The 20,657-nt window shown below is 45.7% G+C and overlaps 2 protein-coding genes across 4 annotated transcripts; one reads left to right on the top strand and one right to left on the bottom strand.

The window, feature by feature from the left end:
- Positions 1 to 8,856: 8,856 nt before the first annotated feature.
- RGP1 (RGP1 homolog, RAB6A GEF complex partner 1) lies at positions 8,857 to 20,559 on the bottom strand. 3 transcript variants are annotated; one of them, XM_023545152.2, is made up of 9 exons: positions 20,542 to 20,559; positions 19,856 to 19,990; positions 19,302 to 19,438; positions 18,906 to 18,989; positions 18,656 to 18,805; positions 18,244 to 18,390; positions 17,904 to 18,031; positions 17,498 to 17,687; positions 8,857 to 16,632 (listed from the first exon to the last, which is right to left on the bottom strand). In XM_023545152.2, exons 2-9 carry the CDS (start codon positions 19,969 to 19,971, stop codon positions 16,409 to 16,411), a joined length of 1,176 nt encoding a protein of 391 aa, XP_023400920.1. In that variant the 5' UTR covers positions 19,972 to 19,990; positions 20,542 to 20,559; the 3' UTR covers positions 8,857 to 16,408. The 3 variants fall into 3 exon arrangements, with proteins under 3 accessions (XP_023400920.1, XP_010586147.1, XP_003407339.1); XM_010587845.3 differs by lacking the exon at positions 20,542 to 20,559 and adding an exon at positions 20,375 to 20,503; XM_003407291.4 differs by lacking the exon at positions 20,542 to 20,559 and adding an exon at positions 20,331 to 20,463.
- MSMP (microseminoprotein, prostate associated) lies at positions 15,070 to 16,185 on the top strand. The gene is made up of 3 exons (XM_003407290.4): positions 15,070 to 15,304; positions 15,539 to 15,647; positions 16,005 to 16,185. Exons 1-3 carry the CDS (start codon positions 15,070 to 15,072, stop codon positions 16,183 to 16,185), a joined length of 525 nt encoding a protein of 174 aa, XP_003407338.2.
- Positions 20,560 to 20,657: the final 98 nt, after the last annotated feature.

Genomic DNA, 20,657 nt, shown 5'->3' on the forward strand with positions numbered 1-20,657 from the left:
GCATCAATGGCAGTGCACTGTCCCCGCCCCAATAAAGCAAACCAAATAGCAATGATACATAAATAGAAAAATGTCAGCAATGCATGTGTTTAAAACCCTCAGGTTGATGGTGTCATACCTTCTTTGGGAATGCAAGAACTAAGTAAATACTGTAATTGGCCAAACAGAGAGGGAAACGGTACTAGATTCTACATTTATAAAACTCGTTTATATAAACAGGGTGTATGTTTTTTTAACCACATCTTTATTTTTATTTTTCTGATGGTCACTCCTCCCAGTCAGCTGATATACTCTTGCAGACTCTGCTTAAGACAAATCATCTAACTTCCTCTCTCTCCTTTCAATCAGATTTCTGTCCTTAAGTTTCTCCTATACAGAAATTGCAAACCATCCCTGGCTTGCAAATTCATTATTTAAACTCAGGGTATGTTAATCATAGGTCCTGAAATAAGCTGAGAGCTAGAGGTATCCCTCAGACCCAGTACAACAAAGGTTACAGACTTTTGGAACAGGGAGACACAGCAATTTTTGGCAGGGAAGAAATCACAACAAGGTAGAAAGGCTCCAAAGAATATGACTCCATAGGAGAGATCATCAAAAGCCTTAGGCCATTAGCAAGACTAGACCCAGGTACTAGCCTAGAATAAAAGATATAAAAAGCCAAGCCTCACTAAAGGGTAGAACCAGCCCTAACATCTAACTAGTAAATATGCTTCAGACAAGCAAAAAAGAAAAGATGGTTAAGAAAAACAGAACTTCCAAGGCTCAGAGTCTCTAACACCTCCAGAACAGGTAAAGGGAAGCATCTACACAGTATATAGGCCTAGAAAGCTGAGCCATGCTCTGTGGTGAATGCCTATTAGGGCAGTACACAAGGAGGCAGGTTCTGGGGCTTACCAGCCAAGCAAAGGGGTTAGTACAAGTATTTATATATAGAAGTTACTCCTCAGAAAGAGAGAGCCAGCTGAACTAAACCAAAGATCAAGAGCCAAGGAGAATCAATTGGGCATCAGAATCAGAGTGATGAAGACCGGGGCAAAGACTCTTACCACAACCTCGGATGATTGTATTTTCAGCCTAGCTACAATAGTAGTCTGTTATGGATTGAATTGTGTCCCCCCAAAAAAGATATGCTGAAGTTCTAACTGCTGGTACCTGTGAACATGACCTTGTTTGAAAATAGGGTCTTTTAAAATGGAGTAGAGTAGGTCCTAATCTCATCCAGGTGGTATCTTATAAGGGAGGGGAATAGACATAGAGTGTTGGACAGGAGGAAGATGCCATGTGAAGATCCATCTACAAGCCAAGGAACGCTAAACATTGCAGGAAGCCACAAGAAGCTAGGGGAGAGGCATGGGATACTTCCTCTCTCAGAGCCTTCAGAAGGAATCAACACAGCAAATACCCTGGTTTGGACTTCTAGTGTTCAGAATTGTGAGACAATAGATTTCTGTTCTTTAAAGCCAACCATTTTGTGGGTATTTTGTTATGGCAGCCCTAGGAAACTAAGGCAGAAGCCCTTCATAGTCTCTGCACCAGGGCTTCCCTGCTGAACTTGGGAAATGCCCCACATTTTGACCTCCAGGGTTAGACATTTTCACCATATCTCACTGATATCTCTTTCAAAATCTCTCTCCATTTAATGTCTACATTTCTTTTCCTATTATCTAATTCTAGTCTTATCAGGCTGTGCCCAAGCTCAGCAAGAAAGAGTGCTACCATGATGGATTCATGTCTGCTATGAGCATATGACAGGGGAGTTACCCCACGAATGGTGTATTTGTTGAACTTTAATCTTGCTTCCTCAAATCCATTCTAAAACGAAATTAATCTGCCCCTTTATTGTTATCTACCTAAATCTCACTCATCTTTCAAAGCCTTAGTTCAAGCTTTACTTCTATGAAGGTCAACCCAGGCCATAGTGATCTTTCTGCTCTGAATTAATATCAATTATGATCTGGTTATTTAATATTGGTATTAGCTTATAAATGTTAATAGTAAATAATACTTATTAATGATACTTGGAGTGGCTTGAAGAATAGTAGTGTATCATTAACACAAATAAAGTATGGCTGGTTTTAAGGAGGAAACCTTGGTGGCGTGTGGCTAATAGCTATGTCTGCTAATCAAAAGGTTGGCAGTCCAAATCCAGAATAAATAATGGTTAGTTACAGAAGATCCCTGGTCCTCTGGCTATCAGGAAATGAATCTACAAGTTCTCTGAAGATAGTATTAGTAAACTCATTTGGAGGAAAAATATTATCAGAAATAGGATCAAAGACCCCAAAGAGCTGTTTTGTTTAAACCAAAGAAGAGAGCAATAAGTATGGTCAATATACCCCAATAGTGACAGGAGACTGAGACCATTTGCTATGATTTTCCATCCTGTACCACTCCACTCACTGCTTTATAGTTGGCAGTCCAAGATCTCCTTTTCTCTACAGATCTGTGACCCTGGATTCCCACACTACAGGATCAGGTTCCTGCTCTATCATACAATAGTATTGAGTAGGTTGTCAACAATCTGCAATACATTCTTTAATTAAGGATATGAGGAATCACAGGGGCAAACACATTTTCTTGACTTTGCCTTGTAGGCAATGGATGCTTACTAAAATACCACCTCTACCCACCTCAGGTCCAAAATTCAAGGAGGCGCTTGTTCTCGGGGTCTCCTTAGATTCTGCCCCTGGATGCCTCACTCACCCCACCCTAGTCCCAGTCCTGCAATGTACCCTCCTGACTCTGGAACCATTTACATATCCTTTATGTGATCTGTCATTTTATATCCTTTACACATGGTTTCTGTCTAGTTGTTGATCTTTTTCTTACTTTGTAGGAACTTTTTATACATTAAAGAGATAATTTCTTTATGAAAAAAAAAAAATCAAACAGTTTCTCCCATTAAAATGTAAACTCCATGACAGCAAGGATGCTGCCTAGTACGTTCATAACTATACCTCCAGTGCCTGATACATAGCAGGTGACCAGTATCTATTTGACTAATGAATAATAAATATTAGATGATGATGACACACATGATACGGGGAACCATTTAAAGTTTAGTATTTCTATTCGATGATCTGTTCATTTTTCAGAGATAATCATCTTTATTCTAGACTCTTCCTTTGGTGCTGCATCTGTTGTGCAGTAATGGCAAAGTTAAAGAGGTGATCAAATAGATCATAAACAAATAGATCTAAATGTAAAAGCCAAAGCTATAAAACTTTAGATATAGAAGAAAAAACAGGGAAAAATCTTTGTGCCCTTGGTATAAGGTAAGATTTTTGCAGGACATAAAAGGCCATACGAGAAAAAAATTAAGAAATTAGACTTAACCAAAATTAAAAACTGCTCTTCAAACGACACCATAAAGAAAATGAAAAGGCACGGCACTGACTGGGGTGAAATATTTTTAATACATTTACTCACAAAGGGTTTGTATTCAGAATACATAAAGAACTCAAGAAGACAATCTAATTTTTAAACGGGCAAAAGATTTGAATAAACTTCACCAAAGATGAGGTAACGATGGCAAATAAGTACATGAAAAGAGGCTCAATATTATTAACCATTACAGAAGTGCAAATTCAAACCACAATGAAACACCATTAGACACCTATTAGAATGGTTTTGGGTTTTTTTTTTTTTAATTGACACTACCAAGTGCTGGGGAGGATGCAGAAAAACCAGAATTCTCATACTTCAGTTACTAATAATGTATCAATATTGGTTCACCAATTGTAACAAGTGTATCACAGGACAACAAGATTTTACCAGCTGCCTTTGAGTTGATTCTGACTCATGGCCACCCCACCGGTTTCAGAGGAGAATTGCTCTCCATAGGGTTTTCAATAGCTGTGATCTTTTGGAAGTAAACTGCCAGGCCTTTCTTCCAAGGTACCTCTGAGTGGATTCAAACCACAAACTTTTCAGCTAGTAGTCCCATACAAAATGTTAATAAGAGAAATAATGTGTAGGGGGCATGGAGTATATGGGAACTCTCTGTACTTTCTGCACAATTTTTCTGTAAACCTAAAACTTCTCTAAAAAATAGTTTCTTAAATTAAAAAAAAAAAATTAGGCCTAAGCTATGATAATGGTTGAAGAAAGCTATTTTTACCAGGTTAATGCTACAAAAGAATCCCCACTGTGAGAAAACAGAACACTTCTAGTACAAAACCTGGTTGGAGCCTGGACCTTCCAAAGAGAGCAGAGAAATAATCTGGCATGTGTATTAGCAGAACACATTCCCCCATGTGAGATGGGCAGAAATTGGGAAAGAATGCTCTACCATCAGAGAGCATATTGTTAGAACAGCCAGATGGATAAGGTTTTTATTTGTAATTGAACTTACAAATGTTTACTATGACCCCTTTTAACTCTGTTGGGCACGAAAAAGGCCTTCTGTGTTAAGTATAGGAAGGAAAGAAAGCAAAGGTAAAACCTAACTACCTGCCCTCCCTACCTGCCCCACCTTATATTTCTCCTCTTCCTCACCCCCTTAATTCACTGCCCCTCAATATCCAGTAAATGTTACAACCACATCAAGGGCTTGGGCCAAGAATAAAGAAAGATCTAGGATTAAGGTGTAGATAAGAAGAAGGGGGTGATACAACGGATATTTGTAACCCCCAGTATCCACACCCATTTCCCAAGAGTATTTCAATGTCCTTTCAGGCAATTAACTGCCTCCCTCTGTGTACACCCTTTGTGGCACAGTAAAATCAAATGTTCATGAGATATCACTTCACCCCCAAAGATGGCTATCTTCAAAAAGAAACAAAATAACAGGTGTTGGTGAGGACGTGGAGAAATTGGAAACCCCATCCCTTGCTGATGGGACTGTAAAATGGTATAGTCGCTGGGGAAAGTTTGGGGGTTCCTCAAAAAGCTAAACATAGAATTACCATATGATCCAGCAATTCTACTCCTTCTTCAGAAAGAATTAAAACCAGGGACACAACAGATACTTGTACACAAATGTTCACTGCAGCACTATTCACAATAGTCAAAATATGGAAATAACCTAAATGTCCATCAACAGATGAATGAATAAACAAATATGACACACACATACAATGGACTATTACTCAGACATAAAGAGCAATGAATTCCTGATACATGCTACAACATGGATGAACCCTGAAAAAATGCTGAATGAACTGAGTCAGTCACAAAAGGGCAAACATTATATGAGCTCACTTATATGAAATATCTAGAATAGGCAAGTGTATAGAAACCCAAATTTATTAATTGTTGCCAGAGGCAGGCGAGAGGGAGGGAGAAAGGAGGACTCACTGCTTAAGAGACACTAAGCTTCTGTTAAGGGTGACAGTATAATTTGGGAACAGATAAAGGTGACGGTTGCCCAACCGACGAACATAATGCCACTGACCTGTACATGTGAAGACAGCTGGAATGTCAAATGTTTTGCTGCATATATATTTACCACAATACAAAAGTTTTAATGCAGGTATGTAATATAAATAGGATTATATTATACATACTGTTATGCAACTTACTTTTTATGAGCTGTGATTTTCTACCTTTTGTATCCTCCCATCACTCCTGATTAAAACTGTATACACAGAAATTCTGCCAAAGTTGGAGTCTGGGAGTAGGATGGGGCTCAGTTAATCTATTATATAGCCCATTAATTACACCATAATGCATGGATTTGTGCTCAAGTACAGCTGAACAATGAGGACCCTAAAAAATGCCAATATAAAAACTTATAGAGCTACAGCTGCTAACCAAAAGGTCGGCAGTTCGAATCCACCAGAGGCTCCTTGGAAACCCTGTCCTATAGGGTCACTATGAGTCAGAATCAACTCAATGGCAGTGGATTTCAGTGGGTTAGCATCAGCAGAATGTCAGTCTGAAAAGTTCCTATAGGCAACAGGAAGCCAGTTGTTGAACACGTAAATGACATGATGAAGACAATGTTTCAAGAAGAATAACATGGCAACAGTGTTTATAGTATAGACCAGAAGAAGGAGAGATGGGATAAAAGGGAGACCAGTCAGATGAGCACTACAGAATAGCAGATCCGAAGAAATGAAATTCTGGATTACAGTGGTGGCAAGTGAAATAGAGAGAAATTTTTATTGAATTACAAGAAAGTAGGCTAGTAGAGGGGAAAGAACAAATGATTGGAATTTGAAGAGATAGATTTGGACCCTGTTGGAATAGTGGTTAAGAGCTATGACTGCTAACCAAAAGGTCGACAGCCCATTGACAGCCCATAGCTGCTCTTTGGAAACCCCATGGGGCAGTTCTACTCTGTCTTATAAGGTTGCTATGAGTCAGAACTGACTCGACAGCAACTGACAACAACAAAGATTTGAGTCCCAACTCTGAAATTTACAAGCTGTGTGAGCTTTGGCAAGACACTTCCCTGTTCCATATCTCAGTTTTCCCGTCAATAAACCCTGTTCCATATCTCAGTTTTCCCGTCAATAAAATGAAGAGCTTAGACTATCAGGGCCTTTAAGACTTTTTTTTCATTTTTTAGCAGAACTCGTTATCTCCTTTTATTTATTTAGGAAAAAAAAAAAAACCTTCAAGGAAATCTAATTTGTAAGAAAAATAAAAGTGAAATTTCTCTGACTGAAGCATAAGGGTGCAGAACCCCGTCTACCCTTCATTCACCTTTGGAGCATTCTTGAGGAATCTCTAGGGAACTGAGAAGCAAAGTGTCAGAAATCTCTAAGGATACTAAAAAAAAAAGGATACTACCAACTCTAATATTCAATGACTCAAGGGGGTGGACTTGGCAGAGGCGCCCAGAAAAACAGTAATGGCTTTAATGGCTACAGAACTGTATCTTAAAAAGTATAAATTGACTTTCTCTAAATTTTCCTGACTTTGTCTTATGTAATTTGGACATGTTATCAGGAGGGACCAGTCCCTGGAGAAGGTCATCATGCTTGGTAGAGGGTCAGCGAAAAAGAGGAAGACCCTCAATGGGATGGACTGATGCAGTAGCTACAACAATGGCCTCAAACATAGCAATGATTGTGAGGATGGCGCAGAACCAGCTACTGTTTATTCTGCTGTACATGAGTTGGAACTGATTCAATGGCACCTAACCACAACTTTGCTTTCCTATTAAACATTACCTGCTCCAGTGTATCAGAAGTAAGCTGCTAAGTCTTTTGGCCCAAAGCAAGTTATGAAGACATCTAGCTGGGATTCCAAAAAAGATCCAGGATGCAGGCCCAATGAAGCAGGTATAAATAATATAAATAAATGGAACCATTCTGACTCCAGTGCCTCACAGGGTGTTGTCAACTCACAGGGGACTATAAATCTTACTATCCAAAATTCAATATTCACCAAAGTGACGTGGAATATCATTGTTAGACTGAAAGCTTCATTCACCATTCCTCATCCCACCCATTCCATATTCCACTACCAGGTCTATTAAATCAGGGTCTGTGGCTTGAGCCTGGGTATATGCCATTTTGGGTAGTTTGGGGAATGGGAAGTAGGAAGTATGACTGAGTCCCTAAGGAGAAAGCAGGCCAGCAAAGGCACAGTCTGTGATGCCTGTGGGAGTGCTGAGCCTTCACCATTTCCTGTACTCTGGTTGTCCTGGTAACCTGAGGCCTCCCTATTTGTCTTGGCATCATGGGGTCAAGAGCGGAAGCAAAGCTGGAGCATCAGGAAGACTTGCAGGGAAAAACTGTGGATAATGCAGCAGTTAAGCACAGGAGGGTCAAGCCTGGGGCATAACAGTTATAGCGGGGGAGGGGGGGCACGGGAGGGGCTTATTTCTTGTTCAGATGCAGACCTCCAGATTCCACCTCCAGAGATCTAGGAGCTCCAACCAGTTGCCATGGAGTCAATTCTGACTTATGGAGACTCCGTGTGTGTCAGAGTAAACTGTGCTCCATTGGATGTTCAATGGCTAATTTTTCTGAAGTACAGCACCAGGCCTTTCTTCTGAGGCACCCCTGGGTGAACTTGAACCAGCAACCTTTCAGCAAACCAAGCACGTTAACTGTTTCCAGGATAAGCTCTGGAACTTACAATTTTAAGAGGCCACACCCCACCAAGTAAGTCAAGACCACACTTTTGAGAACTCAGGCTAATCAAACAAATCAACAGCTGGCGAAAAAAATGTATAACCATCTAATCAATTTCAGAAAGCCAATATTTTAGCACAATAGTTCTCAATGGAGGGGGGAGGAATTTTGCCCTCCAGGGGACACTTGGCAACGTCTGGAGAGATTTGAGGTTATCACAACCAAGACAGTGCTACTGGCATCTAGTAGGTAGAGGCCAGGGATGCTGCTAACATCCAACAATGTACAGGACAGCCCCCCTCACGACAAAGACAGCCCACAATGTCAACAGTATCAAGGTTGAGTAACCAGGTTCTCTCACCTCCTATCTCCCAAGAAATCAATGTCACACATTCAGTTTTAGGTCACAGTACAAAGACTTAAGTGAGATTCCCTGGAAAAAATTTTGAGACTCTAAAAACGATTTTTTAAAATACTGTATTCACTAAAGATACGGGTAGAGAGGAGATGAGAACAACAGACAATAACAGGAGGTAGACAGTAACACTGGTGAGTCAAAAAGGGAATTAGGGGAAGATGAGGCAGTGGGTGACAAAAGCAGGAAATGAATGCTGCTTTCTCATGGGGTGCAGTCTACCTATCCCCAGAAGAATGGTGAAGAAATAATATATCTATTACAAATAAAACAAACCTATTAAAGATGAAAATATCTTTAAATGAGCAAAGAATAAAAACCAAAAGCAAGAAAAAACAAATGGATAAGGCAACCATAAAGAAGCAGTTTAGGATTTGTCAAGTGTAGATCTGGCATGAAAAGTAAGTATTAGAGATTCCTCTGCAAAAGGATGCTTAAATAAAAAAATCTCCAGCAATGATAAAAAAGAAAATGAGAGAACTGCTAGGAGGAGGTTAGGAACACGTGAGAAAGGGAAAAAAAAAAGTTTGTAAATATTTACAACCTTTACCCCTAACCAGAGGAGCCCTGGTAGCACAGTGGTGAAAGTGCTCAACTGCCAACCAAAAGGTCAGCAGTTCAAACCCACCAGCTACTCTGATGGAGAAAGATGGGGCAGTCTGCTTCTGCAAAGATTTGCAGCCTTGGAAACTCTGTGGGGCAGTTCTACTCTGTCCGATAGGGTCACTATGAGTTGGAACTGACTTGATGGCAGTAAATTTGGGCTGGGTAACCCCTAACCACCTCCAAAAGCGGTGGGTACAGAAAAAGCAGAGATAATGAATAGAAAGGGAAACTGGGGAAGCAAGAACACTAGTGAGAATTCTTCTTAAAGGGGAAGAGGGCAGATGGTGGTGCTCAAAGAGGGGAATGAAGATTAAGGCTCAAGGAGGAGGAAGAGGAAAGATGTTTTTGAGAATGGGAGAAGGACTTTAGGAGAAAAGAGACTGGATGAGAAAGTTTTAAAGTTTTGGTTTGGGATATGGAATGTGAGATATGACCCTCTTGTATCCCTTCTAAGAAAATTCAACAGAAACTGACATTACTCTTCAGTACTTTAGGGGTAGGGTTTGTTTTTTTCTCAGTTGTGACATGTCAGATTAGCCTCCCAACAGTTTTAAAAGCCCAGTTATGCCTGTTTTTACTGTGTTTGAGGTGACCATAAGACTTCTGACGTGGCTAAGAGAGCCCCATGTAACAACACTAACTCCCAGAGTTTAGAGCTGTGCTGTCCAATCCAATAGCCACTTGCCTCACGTGGGTATTAAAAAAAAATTTTAAGTGTTTTTGTTTTTTAATGTTGAGGGAAGGCTGGTTAAATGTAATTACAATTAAGTTAAATTAAAAATCCAGTTCCTCAGTTGCACTAGCGACATTTCAAGTGCTCCATAGCCGCATGTGGCTAGCGGCTACTGACTGGACAGCTCAGGTAGAGAACATTTCCATGGTCACAGAAAGTTTTATTGGATAGCACTGGAGTAAAGAGAAAAACTTAGACAAACAGCTAGCAAAAAACAAACTCTTTTCAAATCTTCAAAGAACTGCCACATTGAAAAACAAGTAGATTTCTTTCACATTGCTTCAAAAAGCAGAACTAAGAAAAAATATAGACATTATAGCAAGGCAGATAATGGAGTTCAGAAACAGTTCAGAATAAGAAAAAAGTAGTAAAGAGAAATGAAGGCAAAAGAGGATCACATAATAAATAATGAAAGTCTAGCTTTTTAAAATTCAGAGGTTTTACCAAAGATAAAGGAGGAAAAAGAGGATTTCAAAACAGTGTTAAGGATGGAAAAGATCCAGAAAGGGCTGTGGGTTTTTAAAAAATTCAATGAAGTAGTAGTGGTGTATGTTGGCAAAGAGAAGTGTAGAGTTGAGGGGAGGGAGAGAATTTATAGTAGAGGAAGTCGGTGTGAAGTTTTCCTCTAAAGATGCCCAGCAGAGCAAAGAAGGAATGCAGAAAAAGGCCACTGGGAATAAGGTAGGGCAAGGGCTGAAAGAGCAGAGGATAAAGCAACAGGGCCCAAAATAGGAAATAATTTCCTATTTTTCATTAACTGACCCAGATTTTCTTGTTTGGGGGGAAAGGGCTATTGCAGGGCTTAAGGGTCTTTAAAATAAATTATAAAGATCCTTAATCCTTGTAACTGTCCAAGATAACTTAAATTATAAGGTTCATGATAGCCTTAGTGTCAATTTCTGGGACAAGTACCAAATGCCATTCAGAGTTGATTTTAGAAGAGAAAACAGGCTAACAAATTGCCATGCCATAGAAATACTACGTGAATAAAACAGCTTTAGCTTTCTATTTATCAGCTGCAGGGTCAATACAGAAAATAATTACATACATGTGCACAGAAGATGGTAAGTAACCTAACACGTAAAACTGTGAATTCCAAGTCTTTGTACACTGTAGCCCAATGCCCCCCATCCCAAGAAATGTTTTTATTTGATTCAGGTTAAATGACCACACAGAAGTAAATTAAGACTAAAGACCATAAGATGCAGCAGAGGAAGACTATAAGTGCTCTGCTACTCATAGAGAAGAACTGAGACATTGATAGCACAGATTCCAGTCAGATTAGTGAGGGGAAAATGGCATAAAATCAAGACAAAGAAGAAGGTTCTGCACCTAAGAATTAATCTTGATAGCCTCCTTTGGGTTTTAAATCAAATATTGAATCAGATTTTTCAACTTTCCTATTTTTATTTTAAAATTTTTTAACTCAGCAAAATCACTTATATTGCTTGATAAATTTGGTCATGCAAAATTTAAATAACTGTAAATATTAGCAAATCGGTATTTAATTTTTGACAAAAGCTGAATGGCAAGCAGTAATGCTAGACACTTATAACCTCACTTTTAAGACACCCACTATTCTCCTGCTCAAAGACCAACAATGGCTCCACTCTGAGACCAAAGTCAATTCTTCATTCTGGCATTCAAAGCCTTTAATGATCTAGCTACATGTACCCAAATAACCCCAACTCCTGCTGCTCCCTAAAACCTACCCTTCGCTCTCCACAGAGGCCTCTAGGCAGATCTCTGGCGTTTGGCCCACCTTCCCACCTGATGTGGAATTCTTCTCTTCCATCTACATTCGCTTGGTTCTCCAAGGCCCAAAGTGGACGTTCTCTCTCTGTAATTCCAGTCAACAGAGCGCTCGCTCCTCAATCCCAAACCTGTCCCCGAACTCCTGCCTTTCCGCTCCCCAGCCTCATGACCCCCGCTCCCCCCATGAGCCCCACTCCCCTCTCCCTCTCCAGTACCCGCTACCTGGGGCCTTCTCCCGGCCCCACAACGTTCTCCCAGGGCTCTCCCCCACGTGCCTCCTCCATTCAGCCACAAACTGTATTAAGCGTCTATTTTGTGTTTCGTGCCTGTGGAGAAACTAGGACACCGGCACCGGCGGAGATTTTTTCCCCCATAAACTCTCTCGGAGGCTTCCCCGCCAAATCTGTCTGGGGATCTTTCACGACCCTTCCGGGGATGCCTCCCGCCAACCGCCTCCTGAGAGGCTCCAGCTCCAGCTCACTCCCCAGGCCCGCGACCCCCGCAAGGCCGCTCTTCTCTCCCTCCTCGCAGCGGCTGATCCCTCCTATCCGGCCGCACGACGGCGGCGGGGGTCTGTGGTGACTCACCGGAGGGCCGCCCGGCCGGGGGGCCGGAATGCGCTCACTTCCTCGCCCGGCGCACCTGCCCCGCGCTGCTGGAGCGCGGCCCGGCCGGGCCTCCGGCGGATGTTTTCCTTGTCCCCGCGCGGGGCGGCGCGCGCCAGCCTCTCCCTCCCGGTCCTGCGGGCCAACCGCTGCGCCTCCCACAACCCGCGCCCCACAGGGCCTCTCCTCCAGGAGTCAGAGGTTCAGCGCTGACCACTGACATCCCCCTACACACAAACACACACCTCCTCCGCTCCCCCCAAGAAAAACACCCCCCCCACACACACACTCCACGCACACACACCCGCAGGCATGCAAGCCAGTTCAACCAACACCTCCTCGCTGCTCCCCAAATTCTGGCAGAGGGATTTTGGCTCAGCCCCAGCCTCTCATCCCAAAGTCCCCTACACCCGCAAGGGCCTCCCCCGCTCCCTGCAATATACCTGCCTCATTTTCATTACAGGTGGCTCACTTCTGTCCCCATCACCTCTCCCCACCCCCATTTCCACTTGGCTCCCTTCACCTTCCACCACTACCACCACTTTCATGCTCAGTAGCTTCCGACTCTCATCCTCGGGGTGGCTCTGGTTTGCAGCAGCCTTCTAGGGTGTCAGCTGAACCCCCTCCCTCAGAAAAGCAGCAGCAGAGCTACTGATGAAAAGACTTCTGGGTCCTTGTGCCAGACAGGCCTAATCCACCTACTACAGCCAAGAGGAGGCAAGGACATGCTCCTCACACACAGCCTACAGGCATCCTACTACAAGGTTGAGTTTTTTCTTTTTTCTTGCTCCTCTGAAATGGAAAGGGTTCAGACTAGACTAGGGCGAATATTTGGTGCAGTCTGAACCTCCATCCAAGCTATCTTCCCGGAAGAGGACAGCTAGGGAGTTTGAGGTAGACCGAAGTTATTTCTGAATGTCGAAGAGGTAAGAGGCAGGGTAAACTCATTGCCATCAAATCAATTCCAATTCATAGCCACCCTAAAGGACAGATTAGAACTTCCCCATAGGGTTTCTAAGGAGCAGCTGGTGGATTCGAACTGCCAACCTTTTGGTTAGCAGCCTGAGCTCTTAATCACTGCACCACCAGGGCTCCTGAAAAAGCCTGAAGTAACTGTATCTGATCTACTAGGTGACAGAGTCTCAGAAGAAATGGGACTGGAGCCTAATAAAAAAATGGAATAAATGCTGAAGTGATATTACCCTGTAAATAACAAGGAAAAACTTGGAACAAGAATCTTTAAGTGTGCAAAAGTGAAAAAAAAAAATCCAGTTTGCAAGGGCCTTATACCAAAGACATAGCTAGCATTAGAGTGGAAAGAAAGGAGAATTAAGAGTTCCAAGTCAGCAGGGATGGGAGAAATGGAGTTATCTTGTAGGACCTAACTTTGGGACTTTTCCAGGGTAGAGGTGAGAGTACTGACCTGGGGAAAACAGTAAGTATTTATCAGCACTGCTGTTTCTCAAATCAGACATTCAGAATTTCAAGGACACAAGAACCAAAACTAAAATGCTCTCAGAGGTAGTTGTTTTTGAAGGAGGTGGTAGGGATGACATGGAGCATGACTGTGACAGGGCAGAAGTCTATACCAGGAGATAGCAGCCTCAGACAGAACCCCTCAGCTGTGCAAACGGAGCTGCTCAATGTCATTCAAACAAAACAAAGTCTTTCAGCTGTAGCACCAATCATAGTAACTAATCTCTTCTGAGGGCTCCAGTCCCTGAAGGACATCATGCTTCGTAGAGGCTCAGCGAAAAAAAGGAAGATCTTCAACAAGATGGACTGACACAGTGGCTGCAACAATGAGCTCAAACAGCAATGATTGCTGAGGATGGTGTGGGACTAGGCAGTGTTTCTGTTGTACACAGGGTCAGCTAACAACAACAACATGTGCCAGACAATGCTAAGAACTGTACATGCATTATCTCATTTAATCTTCATGACAATACTATGAGTTGGTATTATCATCTCCAATTTTATAGATGAGGAAATAGGCTTAGAAAAGTGAAGTAACTTGCCCAAGGTTGCATAACTAGTAAGTGGTGTCAGATCTGAATCCAGGTAATCTGACTCCACAGCCTATGTTCTTAATCACCCATCTTGAGGTCCTCCAGAACCTTCTGAAAACTCAAAAGAAGGATGTTGGAGGATAAATTCCTAAAACCTCATTCCATCCTATAGAGGAAGAAAGGAGGGGCTACCTCTGAAATTGGAGTGACCCATACCATTAGGGCATTTAGAGGAGATGCTCCTCTCTGAAAGGGAGGGGAGAACCATCTCCAGGTATGCTTCTGCATCTACTATATGTCTTAGGGTAATGCGCAATGGATAGTTCACCTCTGGGATGCCTGCAGAACAGAACCCTCCCCATCTCAGAGGAGCAGCCCTATCTCTAGGCTACTTCAAAGAGACCCTGCCCCGAGATCTAATCGAAACACATCCTGCCCTCCAGGTGCCTGTTCCCTCTCCTGGAACCTCTGGCTGTCGCACCCCACTTCAGCTCCATGGTTTGGCTGGGGCACAGAATTAGCCATCCCCAGGAAATGCCTCCCTCCGGTCCAGGCAGGGATCCCAGCATACACACCCCTGGAGTGTGTGTGTTGGGGGTGGGGGGTGTAGTGGAATGCTTCCTCCTCTCCAGGCCAGGGAAGAGATCTAGGGACCACCTGGGGGCCCTCACCCCTCCCAACTCCTTGCTGGGGAAGTGCCCAGTTCAGTGCCCCTTCCATGGCTACCTCCCTCCCCCTAGCTGTGCTGGGGCATGAATCAGCGCTCACAGCTTGTTAAAGTTAGACCTCTTGTTTTCATGCCCTCACCTCAGGAAACAGAGTTACAGCTTTTCCAGCTCTGCTCAGCAGGGGGCCAGGGTCCTCACTTTATAAACATCCCCAAGCCTATGAGAGCAGAGGGCACTGAGATGGTATGAGAAAGGAGCCCAAGGGAGAGAGAAAGAAACGCAAGGAAAGAAACAAAGAAAAGCCAAGGAGACAGAAGCCACAAAGGGTCCAAGAGGGCTGTGCTGAAGGAATGACCCTAAGGATGCTCTGGGCTGGACGGGCCAAGGGGACCCTGGGAAGCCAGGGGATCATCTGCTTGGTGATGTCTCTACTCTTCCAGTACCCAGGAGTTCACAGCAAGTGCTACTTCCAAGCTCAAGGTAAAGCTGGGGGAGGTGTCAGGAAAGGACAGGAGCGGAAAGAGTTGGGGTGAAGGGCTTAGTGATGATCCTGTGTCAGAGTGGCAGAATATCTAAACTCTCTCCAGCTCTAAAGCAGAAAAGGAAAACTAAATATGGGAGAGTATGCTCTTACTGTCTTCCACCCCAGATAAGAAGGGATTTTGTCTACCTCTACCACTCCCACATACACTAACATTTCTCATTTTTCCCTAGCTCCCTGTCACTATGAAGGGAAATATTTTACCCTGGGTGAGTCTTGGCTCCGCAAGGACTGTTTCCATTGCACCTGTCTGCATCCCGTCGGTGTGGGCTGCTGTGACACGTAAGTGACCAAGGATGGCCAGAGACATGAGTGCCTAAGGGATGGCCAGGGAGTGACTAGATTGCCGTGATGTGAGAATGAACAGAGCAGCAGTATGAGACAGCCAAACCTGAAGGTACCAACAACAGCATGAAAGATAAGCCATCAGGCTACAAAGTGGACAAGGGTGTATCTGGAAGGAAAATATTCCTGTCATGAAATGAAAAAGTCCATATATGGTAGGCTAGAGCTTAGTGAGGGGGAGCAGGAAAGCAATGAAGGAAGATATGGGAGGAATGCTGGGAGAGAGGGATGTGGAGCAGAGATAGAGGCGGTCCTTCACTCTGTTGACTCCTTCCCTATCCTTTGGTTCCTTAGGTCCCAGCATCCCATCGACTTCCCCGCTGGATGTGAGGTACGTCAGGAGGCAGGAACCTGCCAATTCTCCCTGGTGCAAAAATCTGACCCTCGGCTGCCCTGCAAAGGGGGAGGACCCAACCTAGAGTGGGGCTCGGCTAACACTCCTGATCCTGGGGCTCCTGCTCCCCACTCCAGTTAAACTCATCTGATCACCCTTCTGCTGACTGCCCACTGCTGCTGCCACTTCTAGGGAAACCACTAGTAGCTGCCAATTTATTCTGAATAAATAAGTTAATGCTACAGCTGAAAGTCTGCCTCTCATTGTCCATGCCATTGGGCCCCAGGTGGGAAAAGTGGGCCCTACTAGAGTCCAGGTGCTGGGTTCCCAGTATCCTGAAGACAAGTATGCAGTTGGGCCAGTTTCAGATGGTTATGGTGCTAGTGCTGGGGCCTGGGGCAGCATATGAGGCCAGGGTGGGGCTCGTAGGCAGCACCTTGATGGGGAGGTCCCAGCTGAAGGTGTCTACAGGCACTTGCTCAGGCCCTGTCCAGGTGGCAGGCTCAGGCTGTTCCATGGGGGGTAGGAGTACCAAACCTGGTTCTCGGGATGTGACAAATTCAAAATGCAGTCGCCACTTTAGAGACACTGGAAAAAAAAAAAAGACATAGATAGAAGCATTAGAAGCCAACAGGACTAAAAGCCAATGACAGGATGTAGTTAGTGAATGAAAAACTTTATTCAGAAAGAGAAGAAGTCACAGCGCAGGGAGCTAGGTTCAAGGGTTTTTCTGGAGAAATCTTGTATGTAAGCCAAAGAAGTCAGATAAGGAAAACAGTGTCAAGTACCTAATAACCCCAGAGTAGGACAATCAAGACTAGGTAGCTTTAAGTGCTGGGGGATCCAGTGCATCACAGGGTTCCAACACGTAGGTGTGGGGAAGGAACTCTGCAGAGCTGTTAAGAGTTTAGGGGTCTTCTGTTGGCCCAGGACAGGAACAATTCCTGAAGCCAACTCTTCAGACATGGATTGGACTGGACAATGGGTCAGAGAGGGATGCTGGTGAGGAGTGAGCTTCTTGGATTAGGTGGACACTTGAGACTATGTTGGCATCTCCTGCCCGGAGGGGAGATGAGAGGGTGGAGGGGGTTAGAAGCTGGTGAAATGGACACGAAAACAGAGAGTGGAGGGAGAGAGCGGGCTGTCTCATTAGGGGGAGAGTAATTGGGAGTGTGTAGCAAGGTGTATACGGGTTTTTGTGTGAGACACTGACTTGATTTGTAAACTTTCACTTAAAGCACAATAAAAATTATTTAAAAAAAAAAAAGAATTTAGGGGTCAGTGAGTCTAGGAAACAGGAGTAGAGGTTGAAGAAAGGTTTCAGGAAGAGACCGGATGCAGGTATGTCTGATGGTGTGTTACAAATCAGGATCCCTTATGCTCTACCTAAGCATAGCATTTGACTTGCTTTCTTCCACCCCTCACCCCATCTCCATAGTGATCACAGTCTCACCAATTGCTGTGCAGAAGCCTGGAGTGGAGCTGAGAGGAATGGGGAGGGAGAAGCTGGTTCTGGTTGTATGCAGGCAGGACTCCTGATGCCGGGCATGAGTCACATGGGACACAGAAGGGGCACCCCCTGTCCCACGACGCCGCTGGTACTCAGGCTGTACCCGCTCCTCAGTCTGTAAGCTTACTGAAAACTGGGAGCAAGGAGAAAGGTGCAGGCTAGCAGGCATTTGGAAGTGCTGACTGTAGGTGAGAGGGCAGCCCAACCTCAAGCTGTTTAACCCATCAGAGGGACCCGGGGTGAACACACTACCCACTTCTACATACTACCCCTCTTCATGCACGCCCTTCTCCTCCTTCCATCCTAGCCCTCCAGGCCCAGTATCCCAGAAGCCCCTCTCTCCTCTCACCTGCAAACAAGCTACGGTTCCTTCCCCTAAGTTTAAAGTTCCCACCACGTCCTCGCCGAGTCTGTATACAGATTTGAATATGCCAAATGTCCCAACTTTCCCTCGGCCATCACTGATGTTGTACAGATCTGGGGAGAATGGGAAGCTGTAAGCCTGAAGCCCACACTGGCAATGCCCAAGACTGGAAACATGGGGCCAAAAGGTGGAGCTTTTCTTTATAACCTGATGTGAGATATCAATGGATCCTCACTGATGAACACAGAAGTTAGAAAAAACTCTCTCTGAGACAAGAATACTATAAGGGTGGGGTAAGGTGGGACAGTTCAGAAAGGATTCTCACGGAGGCTGCGGCAGGATGTGGCAGCCATGAGGCGCTCCCCAACCAATTCAGCTAGCCATGAATCCTTCTTTCCACCTTCATCCTCTTCCAGGAATGGACTGGATGGGGCTACAGCCTCATCCTGGGGAAACCGGACATCCTGAAGGCCTAGGGAGAGAGCGAGTGGGGAGGTAATGCTGGGAGGGAACAGAAATGAGAGCAGAAGTTAGGGTTTTAGACTGCAACCTGAGAGGAATGAAAGTAAGAAAAGACACTCATGTCAGCTTATTCTCCAGAATCCTACCTCCCCAATTCCCTGTCATCTTCATTAAGACCAAGAAACTTCCCTTCCTCCCCTTCACAAGCCCCCTAAGACCATTTCTGCTTTGGTGAGGCTCTTCCCCAGCCCTTCCCCCCAGGGCCCCTTACTTACCAGTCAGCACAAGAACCCTCAAAGGGACCCTGAGTAAAGTGATCGGGGAGTTGACACGCTGGCAGCCAATGGTCAGTTTGTAGACATACTTGACTGACTGACCCCGAAAGGAGGGTGGTCCCTCTATGGGCAGCACTTCACTGTAGGAGTCTGATTGGGAAGCAGTAGTCAGGGCAGCCAGAGGCAGCCAGAGGAGGCCTCCCTCCAGGAGACTTAGAAGGCGATCCAGAGGCGGGGGGCAGTCACTCACATGATTTGGACTCTCCAGGTTCTAGCCTCAAGTCACAGAACAGGATTTTTGGTGGAGTAGAAAGGATACATTGACCCCTCTCTCCTAGAAGAGGTAAGATGGACAGAAATGTCATGACCCTGCTGTTTAGTACTGGGCAAGGCTAGCACAGCAAGTTGGGGCAGTGAAGCACTGCTAACAAAGGGCACCTCAAGCTAAGCTACCTTTCTTTTCCTGGTGTGAGATAGGAACATAGTCTTTAGACCCCTAAAGAGGTAATTTCATTCCCCTAATTTTTTTTTTTTTTACATCCCCAATGTGACAGGGACCATACAACCCAAATGAACAATTTAACAATTTCACCCTTAGACGACAATGGCTCCATCCCCCTCCAGAGGTAAATGCCCCATCTCTAACCTCGGTGAGGCAGAAAGACAGTCTGGCTCTCAGGCTGGACATCTGGCTGACTGGAATCAGGGGGAGGCAGTTCCACTCGGCTCTCACTGGCATGGAACTGACAGTGGATTTGGGCACTAGCCCAGGCCAGAGCCTCACTATGGAAAGAGGACAAGGAGGCATCAGAAGGTAGTCCCTGACCTCACAAATGCTCTTCCAACTACCTACCACAGTCAGAGGACACCAACAAGGTGAGGTGGCAGTCCCAGCGATCAGGAAATACAGAACCCCCAAGAGAAACCATTAAACAAAGAAAAGTATACAGTGGTATAAAGGGCATGGGGGAGGGGGAAGGAGTGCTATGTCATCCGCATCTTCTGTTAAATAGCCCTTGCCTACGATGAGAGAACAATGAGCGAGAAGGTCGTGGTGTAGCTAGCTGCAGGACAACCTGAGCTCCCGCCTGGCACTACAGATACCAGGCTCCCCTCCAGAGTCGAAATCGACTCGGCGGCACTGGGTTGGGTTTTTCTCCCGTAAGGACCACCTTCTTCCTTCAGTACCAGCATCCCCACCTGGATGCTGAAGTAGCCGTGGGGGGGAGGGGGTTGGTGACGGTCACCACACATTCCAGCGCCTCCCCCGCCAGAAACACAGGTCCCCGGCTCAGCTCTGCTACCACTTCAATCATGGCAGCTCCGGAATCAGATCTAGAGGGAAATAAGGGCGATCGGAGGTCAGCACCACGGCAAGGATGTCTGAGGCCCGTACCCGGGTGTGAGGCCTGAGGAGGTGGGCGGTCAGCATCACAGTGCGGGTGCCGGAGAAAAGCGGCGGATTTGAGGAGTGGGCAGGCGGACGGGAGGCACGAACGGGTGGCACCGGCCCCAGTACTGCCTAGGGGGAAGGCGTCGCTCTGGGTCGCAGACCCCCGGCCCTCTCCCCTACCTGCCGGGAGCCCCAGGCCGGCCTCCGTCCCCCTTCCCTAAAGTTCCACGTCCCCGCCCGAGGCCATGGCTGCCCGCCCCTCCACGCCCCTAGGCCGGGCACCTCGCACGGTCGAAACCGGAGGTCTCGGCACACCGAGGCCTCACCTGCCCGGCCTCCCAGGACCGGGCCGGGTGAGCCGCCGAGTCCGCGGCGTCGGCAGCGGGGCAGAGGCGGGACTTCCCTTCGGCCCCCCCACCGAGCCCCTTCCGGCCGGAAGTGCCCGCAGGGCCGGACCGGAAGGGGCCCGAGTGCTCCCGGCGCCGAGGGTCACCTTCCCACGGGCCCCAGCCGGGCGCGGAGGCTGCTCCTGAGGCCCGCCGGCGGGATCCGGCGCCCAGCCCTGGAGGCCCTGGTGCGGCGGCTGAGGGACCGGGCAGTCCTGGCCCC

This window comes from Loxodonta africana, chromosome 9 (genome assembly GCF_030014295.1).
Source record: "Loxodonta africana isolate mLoxAfr1 chromosome 9, mLoxAfr1.hap2, whole genome shotgun sequence".
Taxonomy (NCBI): Eukaryota; Metazoa; Chordata; class Mammalia; order Proboscidea; family Elephantidae; genus Loxodonta; species Loxodonta africana.